Here is a 19927-nt window from a genome sequence, read left to right as displayed (position 1 = left end):
GGTCTTGAAAAAGCAATGGGACCTAACAGTAAGTTGGGCAACATCTGTTCACCCTGGGCCCTGGCCCAAGTTGGCTGCATTTGCAGAATTCACCCAGGCTGCAGCCAGATCATCAATTAATTGAATGTGGGTCTTTTTGGAAGTAGCAATTCTTTCTCTCCTGTGAATCTGTGAAAGGTATTGAATGTGGAAGACCACATGTTAGAGCTCTCACAATCAATGCAGTGATGCTGACTCCCTTGCCTGCTCCAAGGTCATGGAAACCTAGTAGCTCTGCTCGAGGGACTCCCATGATGACTGAGACTGAAGAAATGGGATGTGGGGTGTCATGCTAGCATGAACAAACCAGTCCAGGCACTGAGACTCTGACCTAGTCCCTGAAGTGGCTTAAACTTGGGACTTCAGGAAGACAACACAAGGATAAATGAGGAAAGCTGAACGCATCCTCTGGAGAGAGTCACATATGATTTCTCTATACAGTTTATTCAAACTTGCTTATCTACAACTCATCAGACTTGCTGTACTATCGATCCAGATAACCTTCCAAGCCCCCTAAACAGGAGGCGATGAGAACCTTCCCTCACGAGGAGGTAGAGAGTGTTGTTTTGTTGATGTCTGGTCTTGATTTCTCTTCTGTGTGTCCCACTGTATTTGGGGGTCCCCAAGGGCACTCTCAGGTTTGATGATGTACTCATAGGACTCACAGAATTCAGAGAAGTTCTTATAGTCACCTTTACCATTGACGGCAGCAAAAACATAGAGATTAAGGTCGGCCAAGGGAGAAGGTGCAGAGGGCAGAGCCCAGGCACAAGCTTCTGGTTATCTTCTCCAAGCGGACTCACGTGGACAGCACTGAATTCCTCCAGCAGTGATGTGTGACAGTGTGTATGGAGTATTGTCAACCAGGAAACTCATCCGAGCCATGGAGTCCAGGGGTTTTATTGGGGGTCAGCCATGTGGGGACATGAAGTGCCCACATGGCTGAGCTTAGTTACTCAGGCTCCAGCCCCTCCAGAGGTCAAGCTGACACTGTGTGACTCGTGGCGCCCACTACAAATCACCTTGTTAGCTTAGACTACCTGGCATGGTCCAAAGCCCCAGGTATACAGAGACACTTATCAAGCAATATATTCCAAGGGTTTAGAGGTTATGTCCTAGGAACTGTTGAAGGACCAGACCTTTCTTTGGCAGTTGCATGGTTTGAATGCCCTCCTGAGTCAACCCTCTACTGCCCACTCACACAATGAGTCATCCCCTTTATGGGATCAGGTCCCTGTATGCTATTTCCATGTCTGTGGTTGCTCCAGTATCTCTGTAAATGTCGAGTGTCTATGCAGAGCGTTACTAAGCTCTCTTCCAGCGGCCCCGCCTGGACCCCCTCGTTCCTCACTGCAGGGACAGCTTCCCTCCACTCACTCACTTTGCACGCTGCCAAACGCACTTTGCACGCTTTCCCTCCTTTATGATCTATGCCCGCCACTTTCCAAGTAGCATCCAAGTGGAGACAGTTTTCCCCCATCTGAAGACCCTGAGTGTCCTTGCACGACCAGTGAACATCAGGTTCTTTCGTGAGGGAAGTAGCCCGATGCTTCCCTGTCTGGTCAAACACAGAAAGATTTATTGTTAATCCCCAGGACACTTGAGGGGCCCTCAAAGTTACGCAAATGTCAAGCTCATAAACAGCTGTGGTCGGGCCTCCTAGGGCCTGCAAAGGGCCCCTTGTTTGCAAAGCTGAGGAGGATACAGTAAATTTGCTAAGGCAAAGGGATTCGTACCTGGATAGGATTCAAGAAAACAGCATCATTCATTAAGTGTGGGTTAATCTGACCCGACCCTCTGCGATGGATCAAATTGATATTAGTTAGGGACCTTTGGCAGGAAATGATCCCTGAGGTTCCACAGAGAGTAATTTATCATCAGGGAAAGTAGAGGATGGACTGATGAATGACTTGGTCCCGACCCCTGGCTATCCGCTTGTGTGGAACCCGCCAACCATCCTTTAGGGATAATGATTACGCACGACCACAACTTTTAAAAGCCCGAGTGTGAGGGACGTCTGAGGCCCACGCAGCGGGGACAAAGGCTCAGAGCACCACATGGGACCGGTTACTAGGGTCACACTATCCCAACAGCAGCCATGGCGGGAAGTAAATAGGGCCCAAGGAAAACTGACCGGAGCCTGGAATCCACGGTCTCCTGGAGTGTAAGGGGAGGTTGACCCCTCCTGGGCTGAATAAGTCCAGATGTGGCGGATGCCTAGGGCAATGAGGAGGCCTCAGGGGGTGCTTCCACCCTGGCGTTCCTACTCATTTGTGCATATGTGGCCATCAGTAAACCACTATCAGTAAAGAGATAGCTACTGATAGTGGCTATCAGTAAAGAGATAGGACAGTTATGGTGCCCCAGCCAATGAAGGGGACCATGCAGCTACACAGGTAACATCATTAACCAGGATTCTTCCTGGAGGCAAAGCACAGGTGCATTTCTGTCTATTTCACTCAAGTCCAAAAGACTAGCTAAACTAGCAAGAGAAAGGAAGGGGGAAGGAGAGGGGGAGGGGAAAAGGGAGCAAAAGGGATTCCGTGTGTGTTTCCTAGTCCCGTTGCGTGTCTCTATGAGTTCGTGTGTGCATGTTGCGATGTCCACCTATTCTGAATAGGTGCCCTGTGTTGGGGGCTCGTGTGAGTGAAGAAATAGGGTGCTATCATAATGCAATCTTAAATTTTAAACTCCCATACAACAGCCTTTTTTCTCTTATGTCAGAGTTCTTGTGAAAACTTTGATTCTCACCCTGTTCCATCAACAGAGAAGGAAAAGGCCAAGTTTCCAAGGATATTATAGGCCAGTGGTTCTCAATTAGAGGTGATCTGGACCCCCAGGGATGTTTGTTTGGCAATATCTAGAGACATTTTTGTTTGTCACAACTTGGGGAGGGGGACTGCTATTGGTATCTAGTGGGTAGAGCCCCAAGACGCCGCTAAACACCTTACAATGCACAGGAGACCCCAACAGCGAAAACTTATTTGGACAAAAATATCAATAGTGCTAAGGTTGAGATACCCTGTTGTTGGCTATGGGAAGAAGATGAGCTTCTCAAATCCGCAGAAATGTCTAGAACAACACACCTATGCAGAATTGTTATTACCCCTTGGCATTGAGCAGAACTTAGGCTCTGGAGATGCTGAAAAGATGAATTTTGCCACATTGATCCATCTACCCCCCTTGACGTAATCGTTTTAGAGATGGTGCGTCTTCTGTATTAGTGAGAAAGGATAGGCACGGCATAGCTTCATTCCTCTGTGCACCTGAGATACTGAACAATAATTAATGATCTGTAAACAAAGCTTCGATGCATAAGGACAACTAATGATTTGAAGAAACCCTTCACTGGGCTCTGTAAAGGCTCAGCTCTTCCCGGATTTGATCACTGGATGAGCCCTGGTTCTCCAGGAGGCAGTGGTGGAGGGAACAGCTCACAGCCAGGTTCACCTGTAAGCCAAGAATGGTCCCATCACACGTGAGCTCGGACTCACTCCTCAAACCTTGACGACCCCTGTTTGTCTCATCTGTAAAATGGAGCTAGTGCTGCATCCTACCACTGTCAGGATGATAAGGACAAAATCCTGTCAAAACATCTGTGGCGCGCAATAGGCTTTCAATAAATGTTGTCTCTCCTTGTTAAATCTGCAAAGGAAACAATTCCCGAGGGGGCTATCAAGGAAAGAGGAAGAACTAGGATTTAATGGGCCCTGCTACCATCCAGGCACTTTACCTGGCTCACCTCATTCTCACGGTCCTCGTGGGATTACTCCCCATGGCTGTGGAGTCAAGGCTGAGCAGTGACAAGCTCCAAGCTCCATATCCCTCTGGCAATGAGTAAGCAGGATGGGCACTGGAACCTAGGGTGTCTGATTTCAAAGCCCCGTCTCGCCCTACCCCCCAGCTTGGGCAGAAAACCCCTAAAGGAAAGAGGTATCAAATTCCCAGGCCTGAGGCCAGGCACATATAAGAAGGATCACCCCAGAGACCCTCTTGCTGGAAAATTAACTAGACTAGACAAAGCCAGCCCTTTTCCTGGAGGGAGAGCTCTTGTGAATTTCATTGGCGCTCCCCTGATGACCCCGAGACATAATCTCTGGGCCTCCAAGCCTTTGAGATGAGGTGGGGTGTGTGGAACAGGGGAGCCATTGTTCTCTAATTAGAGCCTGGGTCTCCTCTGAGGCTCAGGATGGGCCTCTTAATATGGAGTCTTAACCTGCTCCAAACCAGAGCGTTATGATGCCTCCTCCCCCTCAGAGGCAGCCCACCTGCCAAATTCATGAAAGGCTGTCCTCTTGATGTGAAGAGGGGGAGGGGGACCGCATGACTAAGGGTTTTCCCTGGGGTATAAAGGGCTCAGTCCCCATCTTGTTCAAAGCCAAGCATCGTTCATCCAGAAGCTTTCGAGTGGGACCTTCACGGTAGGCACCCCCTTCTCCTGATTGTGGAGGGGGCCAAAGAGGAAGGAAGGGAGGGATGGAGGGAGAGGGTTAAGAATGGAGGAAGGGGGAGGGAGGGAGAAAAAGAGGGAGGAAAGGATGGAGGGATGGTAAAGGTGGGAGGAACAAAGGGAGGGAGGGAGGATGCTCTCAAGGGGTGCCTGAGACCAGGATGCTACTCCAAGATGTAGCTAGAAACTCAAAGGCACTCTGAGCTCTTGTACAAAGAGATGCAGTGCCAGAGGACAACATCTGGTGCATCTACCTGGGGAAAAAATCCAGCACGACACATCAATGAGAGTCCTACAAACCTGTGTGGGCCAGTGTCTCTCCCTAGGGCACCTGGTGTGGAAATATAACCATCATTAGTCATGGGCCGGCCTTACTAAGCACCTAGTTCATGCTAGGCAGGCCCCACCTTGAAGGATTACTCCATTCAATCCTCATGACACCCTGAGGAAGATAAATGGGCATCTTACTGCCCAGGAAAATGAGTACAAGACAGCTTCAGTGTCTGGCTCAGGGCACTCATCAAGGGAAAGGCGGAGCCTGAGCCCCCTGCCCTGCTCCATCCACCCCCCCAACCCGACTCCACCCCAGGTCTGTCCAGCTAGAAAGACCTTGCTTTTAGAAACGTCCTAGATGAGGCGGAATCAGTCTTCAGGGAACATCTTGGTGAGCCAGGCCTCCAGTGCACGCAGACCAAGGCGAGGCTTGGGGACCCTCAGTCCCACAAGATGGCACTGCCGCAGGGTCCCTGACAGCCCTGGAGGCCTCCTTGGGAAAAGGCAGTTCTCCTCCAGGTGGACACAGCCCCAGCCCCAAGGGCACCTGACTCTGCCAGCAGAAGGATGCTGGATTTCGGCAGCAGCCCTGAGCCCTCCCACCCCCAGATCCTAATGTGCATGTCCCCCCCGCTTCAAGTCTCTTTCCCCACTGTTCAAGGCTGAGCGCATGTTGCCACCTCTGGCTGGCGCCGCAATTTCCCTTTTCTTGGCTCCCAGCTGGGGATTGTCAACTGCAGTGCCACACCGCACCCCAGCGAGTGGCTGGCCACCCTGGGGGCCTCTCAAGCAAGTATTGCCAAAACTCTCGACAGTTATACAGTGAATAAAATTACTAGGCTGCTTGTTTGAGATTTAACGATCAGCATCGCAGTTGAGGGTAAAACATCTTGTTACCGAGTCCAAGCTCGCTCTGCTCTCTGCAGGACAGGCCAATGAATCGGGAGGCGAGGTGTTGAGGCAGGGAAGACGACCTTATTCGGAAAGCCGTCAGACTGAGAAGATGACAGACTAGTGTCTCCGAAAAACCATCTTATTGGGGTTTGGATGCCAATTTCTCTTATAGCACAGAGAGGGGGAGGAGATGAGGAAGTAAAGTAAGAAGGCCATGACATTTGCAAATATCCCCTGGAATGGCCAGCCTCGGGCAGGGGATGTGTTAATTTCTTCTCTCTTGTAGCCATCCACACGTGGACAGGGTCCGGATGTTTCCCTGAACAAAGGCACTTTGGTTTAACATTCAGGCAGAGGGGCAGGGTTCCCCGAGGCAGGCCATTATGTATACACAGTATCCTTCTAGTGAACAAAAGCAGTGGAAAGCAAAGGTTAAAGTAAAAGAAACAGATCCAGCATGTAGTCAGATTGGTCTCTTCCCTGTTACAACCTGGACCAAAGACTTAAGTCGGACTGGCTGACCGCAGTTTGAATCTTGTGCCTGGTGCTGCCATGGTCCTCGTGCCGTGGTGCCTTTTGGCAAAGGTGGCCTTGCAAGTTACTGGACCTCTCTGCGCCTTGGCTCCCCACCTAGAAAGTTCTAGTGTGCCCTTATGAGCCAGTATAGGGAGATGCTTGGTGAAGACCCAAGACAAAGAATGACCCAATCACTGAAAGGTAGTGTTTAAATGAATGAGGTCCTGGAGTTTATAACATCTCTTTTAATTGTGGTAAAATATACATAACATAAAAGTTACCATTTAAACCATTTTTAAGTGAGCAGTCCAGTAGCGTTAAGTGCATTCACACTTGTGCTAACATTACCTCCATCATCTCTAAAACTTTTTCATTTTCCCCAACTGAAACTCTGTCCCGTTAAACGCGAACTCCCCATCGCCCCGCCCCCGTCCCTATAACTTACTTTTTATTTATTTATTTTTTTAAAGAATCAATTTTATTTGTTTTTTTATTTTTGGTTGCGTTGGGTCTTCGTTGCTGCGTGCAGGCTTTCTCTAGCCGCGGCGAGCGGGGGCTACTCTTCGTTGCGGCGCTCGGGCTTTTCATTGCAATGGCTTCTCTTGTTGCAGAGCACGGGCCCTAGGCGTGTGGGCTTCAGTAGTTGCGGCACACGGGCTCAGTAGTTGTGGCACACAGGCTTAGTTGCTCCGCGGCATGTGGGATTTTCCCGGACCAGGGATTGAACCTGTGTCCCCTGCATTGGCAGGTGGATTCTTAACCACTGTGCCACCAGGGAAGTCCCCCTATAACCTACTTTAAAAAAATATTAGACCCAAGTCAAGATTATGTCTGTAATAAGGTCACTTCTGCTCATTTGCATTCTAATAAAATATATGCTTGAAAGTCCAAGAAACATATTTGCGATTCCTATAAACACCACCCTCAGCCTGTTCTTCCCTGAGCATCAGGATGACCCAAGGGAACATCTCCCTGAAATGCGTATCACAAGAGAAAAAGAACAACATCCGTGGTGCTCAACTGGATCCTCTCCTGCATTTCATCAAACAGGGGCTTCTACTCCAACAGGGAATTGGAGCCTTCATTGTAATAGCTGCTTTTTCTTGAGCCTTTCCTGGTGCCGGACGCTATCATTGTAATTACTGCTGATTCTGAGTCATTTCTCTCCATCAGGCACTTGTATGTGCCCTGCATGGATTAACTCATTCAGTCCTCACAACACCTCCTAATTTATATTGTTAATATCATGAGCACTGGATCTGGGAGTGGGGCATTTTTTACCGTAAATTGCTAGTCTCTGAGCCTCACTGATCTCATTCGTACAAAGAGACTTTGGACCAGGTGACTCTTCTGCCTCTTCTGAGCTCAAGCAGTTGGCATCCTCTCGCCATGTGATGGTAACAATTAAACCTCTGACTCAGTAAGTGCCAGGTACTGCCACCGGTCTCGGTCATGAGGGTACGACTTCAATAGGGTCCCCTGAAATGCCTTTAGCTGCCACCCACGGAGTTCCCAGGCCATGCCACTTTCCAGCGGGAGAGCCTGTGCCATCAGAGAGCTTGCCTAACCTTGAAAGTTAACCTGCTGTAAGAATTTATGTGGTTAAAAATTGTTATAAGCAGAGCCTCATGTCTGGCAGATAATAAGCAGGGTATTAGAGAATGCTTGAGCTGAGCGTGAATCTCAAAGATCTCACACCCTCTTCTTGCGTATTCATTCAACGAACAGGTATCTTCCAGCCAGCAGAGGTGTGCTGGGCCCTGGAGCAAGTTCACAGAATAGAGAGCCTACAACCTACAAATGTCTTCTCCCCTGGGACACCTTCCCCAGTACCAAGCACTGTTCACTTGCAGAGCGGCCCACCACGGACCTGGGTACCTATGCTGGGCCACCAGGACACAGGGCAGCCTTTGCCTCTGGTAGAACAAATTGCAGAAATTGCCCCTTCCTCCAGGTTGACACAGCCCTGCAGAGGGCATGCGTGGGAGCTGAGCACTGGCTGCATTTCAGCCCCTACTTGCCCACTCAGCACAACACCTTTGCAAAGTGCACAACATATACAACCGTATTCAGCAGCCCTGTGTGTGCCGCTGGGGTGGCATAATCACTCTGTATTATCATTCAAACTGTGTCCTAAAAACATGGTCTAAAACAGAATATGTATAAGTCAATCATCCGTCTCACATTCCTTTGGGAGTTAGATTCCCAGGGAGCTTAAACTATTCTATTCTAAATCCCTCTGGTCTTTAAATTGTTCCTTCCCTATTAAATACATGGTTGACCTGCTTGAGTCAATAGACCATAAGTGACTGTTGAAGTTCAATATTGACTGCTCAGATCCCAGGGCAGCTACAGTTGAAATGTGGCAGGTTCCTGACCCCACCCACCTCACCCCTTCCCCCAAGGCCCTTCCAAAGGCACATTCCTTGAACCGCTAGGACTGCCACAAAGTATGCAAAAGCATTGTTTGCTAGCAGGCAGCGCTGCCACGCGATGGCCAGATTTATTCTGTGATGTTGGTACAAAAGTTCAGAGCCAGCCCGCTATGATATCACTTATGGGTGGAATCTAAAAAAATGATATAAATGAACTTATTTACAAAACAGAAATCAACTCACAGATATAGAGAAAAACCTTGTGGTTTCCAAAGGGGATGGGGGGAAATAAATTAAGAGTTTGGGATTAACAGATACATACTATGTATAAAATAGCTAAACAACAAGGACCTACTGTATAATACAGGGAACTATACTCAGTATCTTGTAATACCCTATAATGAAAAAGAATCTGTAAAAGTATATATATATATATATACACACACACGCACACATATATATCTGAATCACTTTGCTGCACACTCAAAACTAATACAACATTGTAAATTAACTATACTTCAATTAAAAAATGGTTTAAAAAATTTTGAGAAAAGAACGCTGCTCGGAATGCTGGTGGGTCATAACGTATGGGTTGCTCAAAATTCAATTTACAAAAGTCAAACTATAGTGCTTGTTAAATTACCACCCTTTCCCATTCGTCTGTGAACCACTCACAGGTAAGGTGTGTTTTCCTCACTTCGCTTTCCTGGATCCTTGCAATGTGCCTGACCCATAATAAATGACCATTGATTTAGTGAATAAATAAATGAGACCAGAACTATGTCCTCAAGGAGCGCACGGTGAGGTGTCCATTTTACAGATGGATAAACTGAGTCTCAAAGAGGGAACATAATCTCCTTACTGTCGTGTTGCTAATAAAGCCGCTGGCAAACCTGGGACAGAGACACTTTCGGGGCTTTCTCTTTTTCCTGCACTGCATTACGGGACAAACAGCTCCTGTGGGGTCTCGTGTCATGGTTTCTGAAAGCACACTTGCCATATTCCGCTGACTTCTCTCCCAGGACGCTGTTCCAGCTGATGCCAGGATCCCACTGTTTGCTACCATGATCGTGCTTCTGCTCGTAGGAATGCTGATGGCCTCACATGGCAGTGAGTAACGGTATTTTACTGTATTTCTGGCTTAGTATATACTTACATACAATGAACCCTGGGCTGTCTTGTCAAATTCCATCCGATTTGCTTACTAGTAGTTTTATCACCTTGCCTAATGAGTGGTGGAAATAAAACATGAATGATAAGCTCAAGGGTTAATACTGATATTAAAGTTGATATTTTGACCATGGACATGTGGGATGGGGGTGAGTGGGCACCAAAGAGAGCAAAGGGCAAGGGTTAGCAAGGTCCTCTCCACCCGGTAGCGCATCTCCTCCCCCGCTGCTCAGGGGCTGCTGTCCCTTGCTTTGCTGATTCCCTTGGAGTGTGTTGGCCTTCCTGACATGCAACAGCTCCCTTGCCCCTTCTGGAGGCATCTCTGGTGTAAAAGCAAACACTTCCAACCCCACATTCGAAAGTTGGGGCCCATGCCACCAAACCCGAAAGCCATCTAAGTAAGCTCCTTGGCAGCCAGGGTAATAATTCCCGAGTTCACTTGGGATCTTAGCTGTGAATCTGAGTCTTCCGGCTGCTTCCTATGCTCTTTCTTATTTGCATATTTATGCAGCTAAACATCCCAAATCACTTCTTTCCTTTCTGCAACTGCTTGGGCACTGTCGTTACTGAGATCACTCATTTATCTTGTCATTTTTCTCCTTCTTTTCCTATATTCAGGTAAACTCTGGACCAACCCACTGACCCTCCCCTCTCTATGGTTCCCTTCCAATCCCAATAGTGACAGTGAAGCAAAGGGAACCCACAATATTATTGATTGTTTATCTTGACCAGGACCTGAGTTAGGAGATAATTCAAGAGGTTTGCATGTCGTCCAGAAGCTTGTAGGTTGAAATTAGAATATAACCACTTTTCATAAGATGCAAAGTCTTCCCTTCAAGTTCAAATCCTTCCAAACACCACCTCGGACCTTTCCTCTGAGACAGAGTGGGTCAACCACTTCCAGAATGTGCTGGGCTTCTATTGATTATTTACTTCCTTCATATGTGGCTTTTTTCTTATTAAAAGTTTTTGGTCGTGACTGGGGTCCCATTGCTAGTGCAACTGGGGCTGATGTATCAGCCCCTCAACCTTTCTCAAGAACTTAAGTGGTCTTGATCAAATACCAACTATGGGACATCCCTGGCGGTCCAGTGGTTAGGACTACTTGCTCCCGATGCAAGGGGCACAGGTTCGTTCCCTGGTCGGGGAAGTAAGATCCCGCATGCCGCGTGGCGTGGCAAAAAAAAAAAAAAAAGATCCCAGCTATGATCTTGACTCACCTCATCTTTGGTGACAAAACTGTGAAATGTTCTACAGTTTTTCCCTAATTTTTTTCCTTTTAAATGAAATCTCATTTACCAAAACCCATATTTATAATTTTTAAACTTCTTTTCTTGTCTAACATTTTCTTCTTCCAAAATGATACATTTCCCTTTGATCAAAATTGTCCTTTTACATCCTCCCATCCCCACTTACATGCCTTTTAAAATTTTTAATTTCTTTATAAAATTGAGGCCACTATACATTTTTCTATCTGTCCTCCTTGCTTTATCTCTGTTTCCCCTTAGTTTACTACTACATTGTGATACTAAAAATGATCATGATATCCTGTTATGATAACCTGTCACAGACATTTGTGTTTGTCCTGAGAGATTTTATTTTCAAACACAAACACCTAGAGTTAAAAAAAAAAGTATAACCATAGAAAGTTTAAGTGCAAACATACCCTTTTATATATGGGTTTAGATGTGCCATGCCTACAGCTTTAGTTTTGCAGGGGTGAGTGTGTGGCCACCATAGAGGCTGCCCACCTCCCCAACTCGCCAATTCTTGGTCGTGACATTGTAGGGGGAAAGGTCTGTTTTTGAGGCCTCTGCCTGCACGCTACTCTCAAAGAAGTCTGGGTCTTCTCTGATGACAGGACAGGTTTAAGTGTGGAAAGGTTTCAACTGTGATTAAAAAAATGGAGTGTCAACCAGAAAAGTCTGGGAGAGGTTATACAGCTCTGCAAGTGAAGGAGAGACCAGGGAGGGGTGGTGGTGAACGCATCCTAGACAGACACAGGTGTGTCTAAGGAAATTTGGCAAGGCCCCCAGGGAGGAGTCCATCAGAAGAGTCCCGCGTCCCCCAGGAGCCCAGCCCACCATGAATACCTGCCCGTGCTGAGCCGTTGGCTAGGAGCAGCCGTGAGGGATGCGGGTTGTGGCTTCTGTGCAAACACTGCCTTAGGCTTCAGGGCACAGCACTGCACTTGCTGGAGTTGGAGTTTCTTAAGGAGCCTCCATACTGTACTCCATAGTGGCTGCACCAATTTACATTCCCACCAACAGTGCAGAAGGGTTGCCTTCTCTCCACACCCTCTCCAGCATTTATTGTTTGTGGATTTTTTGGTGATGGCCATTCTGACCGGTGTGAGGTGATACCTCATTGCAGTTGTGATTTGCATTTCTCTAATGATTAGCGATGTTGAGCACCTTTTCATGTGCCTCTTGGCCGTCTGTATGTCTTCTTTGGAGAAATGTCTATTTAGGTCTAGAAAGTTGCTTTTCTAAGTGCCAAATCAAGCTTCTTGCTATAGGTCACTTCTGGGCCAGTTTCCTATTAGCTCAGAGAAAACATCTCTCTCCATTATGTTCACTGGTTAAAACAATGCCCTGCAGAAAGTAGGGTTTTCTTAAAGATTTTTGGAATAAATATTGCAGCATGTAAAGAAAAAATAAAACGAAATATAGTAAAATAAAATCCAGGGTGACTTTTTTTAGCTGCTCATGAAAATGCGTGGGCACTGATATCCCGAAAGTAGGTGGGAGTGTAGGGGAGCAAACATACCTGATTAGCCCATGTCAGTAATAAGATCATTCCCCACCCTCCAGAGCAGAAATTTTATTATCAGTTGCACAAAGGAAATACCAGTGCAGTAATGACAAAGGAGCAGGCCATATTTTACAATCGCTGCTTAAGTGGGCAGTAGATATTCTTAGCTGTTGGCTGGTATGCTAATTAAACAGTTCCTGAGGCAGTTGTGCCCAATGTAGAAAGCGCCAGAGCAGTTACATGGGCTCTGTGATAAGGGCTCGAACAGAACTGAAGTTGTGAGTCTCCCTCCTGGTCTGAAAGTCTGCACCGTGCAGAGCACTGTGGCCGTACAGCCCATGGCGCTCAGTCAGGAGGGAACCCCTCTCCCTGGGAACCATTCCGAGAACCTGGCAGAGAGGAGCCGTGGTTGGAACCAAAAGCTGAGACATGTACGTCAGCGCAAGCCCTGCCTGGCTGGCCTAGGTGGAGTACTGACCCTACCAAGCCCCTCTGCACACACCCAAAGTATCTTCCTTTCACCCTCAAACTAAAATCAGCCTGCAACCTGCTTCTCTTGCTGTTTTAATTTAAAATTTGAGCCAAGAGTTTAAAATGGGAAGATTTTACAAAAAATTCAGACTTCCAACAAATTTTTTAAAATCTGGATTGTGGGACTCCTTCCCCAAGGCCTGGGGCTGAGTGACAGCTGTCCCTCCCACTGTGACCTGGGGCTCTCAAGTTCTCCACAGTCTCCACCAATCCTTATTGTTTCCCAGCACTGGACCACTTCTCTTGTTTGCATCGTCTGCCTGACCCCTGGAGAGATGGGGGTTTGCAGTCTTGAGTCTTAAGAAAGACCCCTGTTTTCTCTGTCCTGGACCAGTACAGTCAGTCTAAACCTTACTGGGCTCTGGGCCTCCCATCTCAGCCCTTCCAAGTCATTCTTCATGGTTTCCTTTAATCCACTCAGCAAACAGTACGCCAAGGGAGGTGCTAGGCTTTGGAACTATGATGAGGTTCCTGCCCTCAGGTGTTCAAAGTCTAATGCCAGAGACCCACAGGTAAGGAGACCCTGAGAATCAGCATGAATAGTACCATGGCAGAGGTCACCAGAAGGTGGGAGTGGGCATGAGAGCTCAGAGGGCAGGCAACTAGCCAGAGTCTTCCAGCATGGAGGGAGGGAGAGAGGAAAGACTTCCACATGGTATTGTTAAAACTAAGCTTAAATGGTGAGTAGGGATCAGCCAGGCTGAGTCATGGACAAAGTACTCCAGCAGAGGACATGGTCTGTGCAAAGGCCCAGGGGTCAGGGCACACTCATGGAACTGAGAGCAATTCTGGATGGTTGGAGTGTGGCATCCAAGAGGGATTGATCCCAGCTGTCCCAGCTCACTGCAGTCCCCCAGATATCAACCAGGGGTACAAAATGCACAGGACAGCCACAACAGAAAATTATCCAGCCCAAATGTCAATAGTCTTAGGCCGTGAAACCTGCTCTAAGCCAAACAGGGCCAACTGGGGGCATCTTCCTGAATAAATTTAATCTAACATGCTTCTTTGAAGGCCAACCCTTTGTGGCTTTCAGATTTGCAGGTTTCCAAACAATGTCAAACTTATGGGCCTGACTAAATTGACCACTTTGTGAAGAAAGGCAAAAATCTTTCAACATTTCGGGCTACTCACATGCTGCATATAACTGGGGGCGGGGGGGGGAAGCAATGTGAGCGTGGACAAGTCTGTAAGCCCTCTGAGCCTCTAGGGAGCTGGTCCCTGGTTGAACTAAGATTCCAGTTCCCACCCATTTGCCCCCATTGCCCTAGGCTGCATCCCCATCCTCCCACCTCGATGAAACACTAACTGAAGTTGGTGGTAATATTTGGGTACTGTAGAAATCATCATTTTTTCCCCAAGCAACATATCTCAAAGTGCAGTTTCTAGGCCATCAACTTTAAAACCAGCTGGGGAGCTTGTTAAAAATATCTATTTCTGAGCCTTACTCCAGACCTGCTGGATCAGACTTGAGTGAGGGCACGAGGATGGTACTTTTTACGGAGGCTGCATCCCAGGTGAGTTTGATGCTGATAGTCTGGGGGAAACCCCTGTCCTCAGTTATAAACTACTTGGAGTTTGGGGTCCTTTCCATGTCTGCTTTTATGTCCACCAATCCTTCATCTCAAGTAACTCCAAACAAACATGCAATATAAGTTAAAATTGTATGATTCATATGCAACAACAGCTTCAAGATAAGTCCCCAAATCTCCCCATCCCAAACCAGAAAGTCACTCCCTTAAGGCCAACTAATATAAAACACTGGGTTACCCAGCCACTCCTTTATTTTCTTCAAGAGGTGACCACAGAGATCTGGCGCATAGCAGGCACGAGAAAAATCTGTCTAGAATTGAATTTCTGTGCATCCTCATTGCTATCCCGGCCACCACTTCCCAGCTCTAGCCCAGCACGTGGGCGGCGGCAGTGTGGGTGGTAACCCTACTCTCCTCCTCGATTGTAGGGGCCCACCCTCTGGACACCCCACATCTTCCATGGGAGCTGCCTCCAGGACTCTCAGAAAATATCAGTAAGCATCCTTTGATCTTTTCTTAGGAGACCTAGCTGGGTAGAAAGCTGTCTAGGATATCGGCAGAGAAATTGATCCCTTCTGAATATACCCTAGAGCCATTTACTGCTGTGGCATTTGTAGGTAAAGTGATTTGAATAAGACTCAGAAGCTTCTCTCTCACAGTTTACTCTGGTGTCTGACCCACTGTTGGTCTCTCCTTTGAGATAAAGCACTAAAAACTCTCATCAAAGACACAGGTCAGCTGAAAGGGGAAACTAAAAGAGGGAAGTAAATGGGCTGATGAATGAGGGTTATGTAGTAACTGCATTAAAAGGCAGGACGAAAAGAAAACTATGATGTATTTCAGTCCTCTGGTTATTCGAAGGGAGGGATCCGTAATTGTTCCTTGGGGAACGGAAGGTTTTCCTGGTGATGGATTGTAAATATTTCTCAGGTGGGTTCTTATACAGGCATCGCTGAAGAATAGAATACATCGTGAACTAGCTGACGAGGTTAACCCTGAGTTAAGGGTTCGTTTCTGACCTTTCAGAGAGGCGAGCTGAGTCAGCCAAACTATTTGTGCATGAGCCCACGCAAGCTAAGTGATCAGTCCCATCCAGACACAAATGTTAGTGGCCTCTCTCCAAATGGCATCACCCCCATGGGAAGTGCAGTGCCCACTAGGAGGTCTTCTTCAGGTAGATATTTAGACCCACAGGCCACACTTGGCTTTTAGAAGGATCAAGGCCAGGAAGCACTGTGTGTGAGCAGGCCATGCCAGCCATTCTTCTTTATCAAGAGGAGCCCTGGCAGCAACCTACGCAGTAGTCCAGGAGCCCCTAGGTAACGACTCAGGTACAAGGGAACGGGGCTCACGTGGAGCAGCCCCAGGACCCGCCCTGGCCTAGAAGCTTCACTCTCCATAGGAGTCAGTATCCCTAGTAACCACCGCATAGGTATAATTTCTAGGATGCCAGAATGGACATGCCCAGCTGAGTGAGTCGTCACACTGATGGAGACCCAAAATGATGGCCTCCCACCAGGTGTTTGTAGTTCATCCGCAGTTCCTGCAGTCCAGATACACCTCACCATCCACGGGCCCTTCTTTTACCATTGAGCAGCGTTGTCTAGCAACACAGTTCACGGTTTTTATCTTATCAGGTTTCCATGGTAACCTGTGTTACTAGAAAGTTAGCCCAAGGTCAAATCTATCCTTAGAGAAGGGGTTTTACTCACTCTTCCCACAGGGGGTGGACCGGGAAGGGAAAGGGGTAGACCTCAAGCCTCTCTAATTTATTTTCTCTTCCTTCCACTTAGACATGACTTTCTTCAATGGGGTGTTTAAAAATGTGGGAGGAGTGGCCGAAATTTTTGGTAAGTTAAATCTGAACTTGCCTTTATCCCCCAGGTGTCAGGGCATTGGGGGGGGGGTGGTGGTGGTGTGGGAAATCTAAGGAAATGACCAGGGCCTTGGGCTCTGCCCTCTGAGCTCCCGCAGCCTCGTCAGCAACTCCGAACAATGTGATCCGGGTCCTGATGAGAGTAGCGGGGCCCTTTATCGCAGGGTGAGCCACTGAGTGGCCAGGTGGCTTCGCTGTCCTTCCTTCATTCATCCTGACCTCAACCTGGCCAGGAGGGGAATGGCATCCCTACTTTACAGGCAAGAAAACTGAGCCAAAGGAGTTAGGGACTTGCCCAAAGCCACACAGCTAGAAGGGACAAGGTCTCCTCTGAGTCCAGAGCTTGGTCCCCTTCCACAAAAGTGGTTTTATTTTTCCTTCTCAACTACTGAATATACATAAAGTTTAAGAAGCATTCCATTGATCAGTTATATATCTATTATTTGACTGTTAATCGCACGACATTACGATGATTCCCATCACTGATGACTAAAAGTACCCAAAATAAGATTATAGCAAGATGGACATGAGCAAGGTGACTCTGAACTGCTATGGGATTAGACAATGCTGCACGTAAAACTGCACTTAAAATGTATGTATGACTAAGTGCAGGTGCCCTGGAAGCTCTTGAATGAAAATGCATGTTTCTATAAACACATACACATACACATAAACCTTAGGGTGGCTTTTTCCATCAGCGTAGAACCATTTATTCATGTTTCTGATTAGGCTGTGTGGAAACGAAAGGTGGGAAGGGAAGTTTGAATGAGGTAGGAAGAAACTAGAAGAGCAGTGAACAGTAGAGGGGGACGTGGTCCTCACAAACAACTTTGGATCCTCCCCAAGCTCCCTACGACGACCCTGTGCGTTTAAATCAGTGCTATGGGGTCACCGCATTAAGCACCTGACGATCATCCAATCAGAAAGGCAGAGAGCAGAGAGGGCGACCATGAGTTGTAGAGTCAAAAAGGTGGATACTGTTTTCTTGCCAATTTTGTTTGCAAGAGCCTTTTTGTTTAGGATAAGTCATCGTTGCTGGTGGATACCTCGGGCATGTCTCTGACCTTCTATTTCTTTACCCATGAAAGGGAGGTGACAGAATAGCATCTGCCTTACAGGATTAACAAGAAGTTTATGGGGGGGAATTCCCTGGTGGTCCAGTGGTTAGGACTCCACTGATCTGGCATGCCCCATGGTGCTGCCAAAAAAAAACCAAAGCAAAGCAAACAAACAAACAAAAAACCCAAGAAGTTTATGGGATCATAGACCAAATGAAAGCTTTATAAAGCATTACTCACTCGATCAGTTTTAACTATTGTGCTATTTAAAGCACTAACACACCATTGTAAAGCAATTATACTTCAATAAAGATGTTAAAAATAAAATAAAAAATAAAATAAAATAAAGCACTTAACACAGTTTCTGGCACATAGCAGGTGCCTGCAAATTATTAGTGTCTGTACCCCTTCTCTTCCTGCACTGATTCATACTTCTTTATTGCCAGGACTGTATCATTAGGAATCCATTCAGCAAACTAATAGTGACTTAAATAATAAAGACATTTAATGATCTCACATAAGCCATCTGAAGGCACCAGCATTGGTGCAGTAGCTCAACACAGGTATCAGAGACCCAGCAGGTTTGTTCTATATTATCCCATTGCTACCCTGGACGTAATAGTTTGTCAGCTTTAGGCTTGGGACCTCATGGCTGCAAGGTGGTTGCTGCAATTCCAGCCAACATATCCTCCCCATATTCAAGGAAGGAGAAAGGTGTAGCTCAGAAGGGCCCTCTCACATGCCTTTATGCTTTATTAAGAAAGAAATATTTCCCAAAAGCTTCTAACAGACTCACCCTTAGGGTTTTGGGGCCATATTTGGGTTTCATGCTCAGCCCTAGACTAGCCCTTGTCATGGAAGCATGGGATTACCATGATGAGCTGAGAATGACTATTAAACATTCCCAGGGAATTGGGGAGGAGGTTACCTTCCTTGAGTGCTTTTCAGTTTCGTTGGTAAGGAAGAGGATGAATGGCTGTCACGTGGGCAACCAACAGGGACCACAGCTAGTAAACCTGCTTCCCTTCAATTGTCTAGAACTGTCCTAAGTACACAGTAGGTGCTTAGTAGGTGATAAGGCACCATCCACCCGAGAAGGGGGCTCCCTCCTCAACTCTGGCTCCTGGTGTGCCCTCCTCCCCTCCCCCAGACTGCCTGGGCGCCCACTTCACCTGGCTGCAGGATGTCTTCACCAACTTCCCCGCGATGCTTCAGTTCGTGAGTGGTATGAAGTGTGTGGCTGGTCTCTGCCCCCGGGACTTCGAAGACTACGGCTGTGCCTGCAGGTTTGAGATGGAAGGGCTGCCTGTGGACGAGTCTGACAGGTGAGCACGACCAAAAGGTGAGCTCACGGAGGCCCGGCTGAGGCTTGGGCAGAACACAGATGAGGAAAACTCCCTTGGCTTCGTTTGTGTGTGCAGGTGTATGTGGGTGTGTGCAATAAAATTTAAAATCTTGGAAGCATCCGGGGTTGGCAAGGATATGGCAAATAGCTACTGGTAGCAGGAGGGTCAATTAGGACAAGTTGGTGGTATCTGTTAAGAGTTTTATGCATGTCACCTATAACCCAGTAACTCCAATTCTCTGTTCCTAAGGAACTCTGTGATCTTAGGCACGTTCTTTTACTTCTTTGTGTTCCATTTATTCATCTATTAATTGGTGGTAATAATAACACCTACCTCATAGAGTTGTTTCGGATTACATGACCAAATACAAGTTAAAGTGATTGGGATTCTGTCTGGCTTATTAAGTCTTCAAGAGTAGTTGCGATTGATAACAATATTAGTAGGGCTGTAGTAGTAGTAGTGATAGTAGTAATAGTATTGTGGGAGTCATAGTCAGGCTGTAATAGTAGTAGTAATAGTAACAACATTAGTAGTAACAATTGTCTAGGTAGCTATAGTAGTATTAATAGTAATAGTGGTAATAATGGTAGTGACAGCAGCAGCAGCAGTACTAGTAAACCGGTGGTGGTGGTGGTGCTGTTAGTAGTAGTAGTAACAGTAGTAGTAGAATAGTTGTCACAGTAGCTGTAGTAATAGTAATAGTAATAATAATACTAGTAGTAATAGCATCAGTACTAATAAAACTGTAATGGTGGTGGTGGTGGTAGTAGTAGTAGTAACAGTAGTAGTAGAATAGTTGTCACAGTAGCTGTAGTAATAGTAATAGTAATAATAATACTAGTAGTAATAGCATCAGTACTAATAAAACTGTAATGGTGGTGGTGGTGGTAGTAGTAGTAGTAACAGTAGTAGTAGAATAGTTGTCACAGTAGCTGTAGTAATAGTAATAGTAATAATAATACTAGTAGTAATAGCATCAGTACTAATAAAACTGTGATGGTGGTGGTGGTAGTAGTAGTAGTAGCAGTAGGCGTAGTAGTAATAGCAGTAATTGGAGCTATAGGAACTGCAGCAGCAACAGGAGTGTGGAACCAGGAAATTGAACCCACATCT

At 46.8% G+C, this 19927-nt stretch overlaps 1 protein-coding gene across 1 annotated transcript in view; it reads left to right on the top strand.

The window, feature by feature from the left end:
* Positions 1–5120: 5120 nt before the first annotated feature.
* The window catches only part of OC90 (otoconin 90), a 31882-nt gene continuing 17075 nt past the window's right edge, over positions 5121–19927 (top strand). The window contains exons 1-6 of the mRNA XM_061171733.1: positions 5121–5153; positions 5483–5584; positions 9570–9657; positions 14963–15028; positions 16328–16384; positions 18619–18793. Of these exons, the coding sequence (XP_061027716.1) occupies positions 5121–5153; positions 5483–5584; positions 9570–9657; positions 14963–15028; positions 16328–16384; positions 18619–18793 (521 nt within the window). The remainder of the gene's footprint in view (positions 5154–5482; positions 5585–9569; positions 9658–14962; positions 15029–16327; positions 16385–18618; positions 18794–19927) is intronic.

This window comes from Eubalaena glacialis, chromosome 17, assembly GCF_028564815.1.
Source record: "Eubalaena glacialis isolate mEubGla1 chromosome 17, mEubGla1.1.hap2.+ XY, whole genome shotgun sequence".
Classification (NCBI taxonomy): Eukaryota; Metazoa; Chordata; class Mammalia; order Artiodactyla; family Balaenidae; genus Eubalaena; species Eubalaena glacialis.
This window is presented reverse-complemented; position numbering and strand designations above follow the sequence as displayed.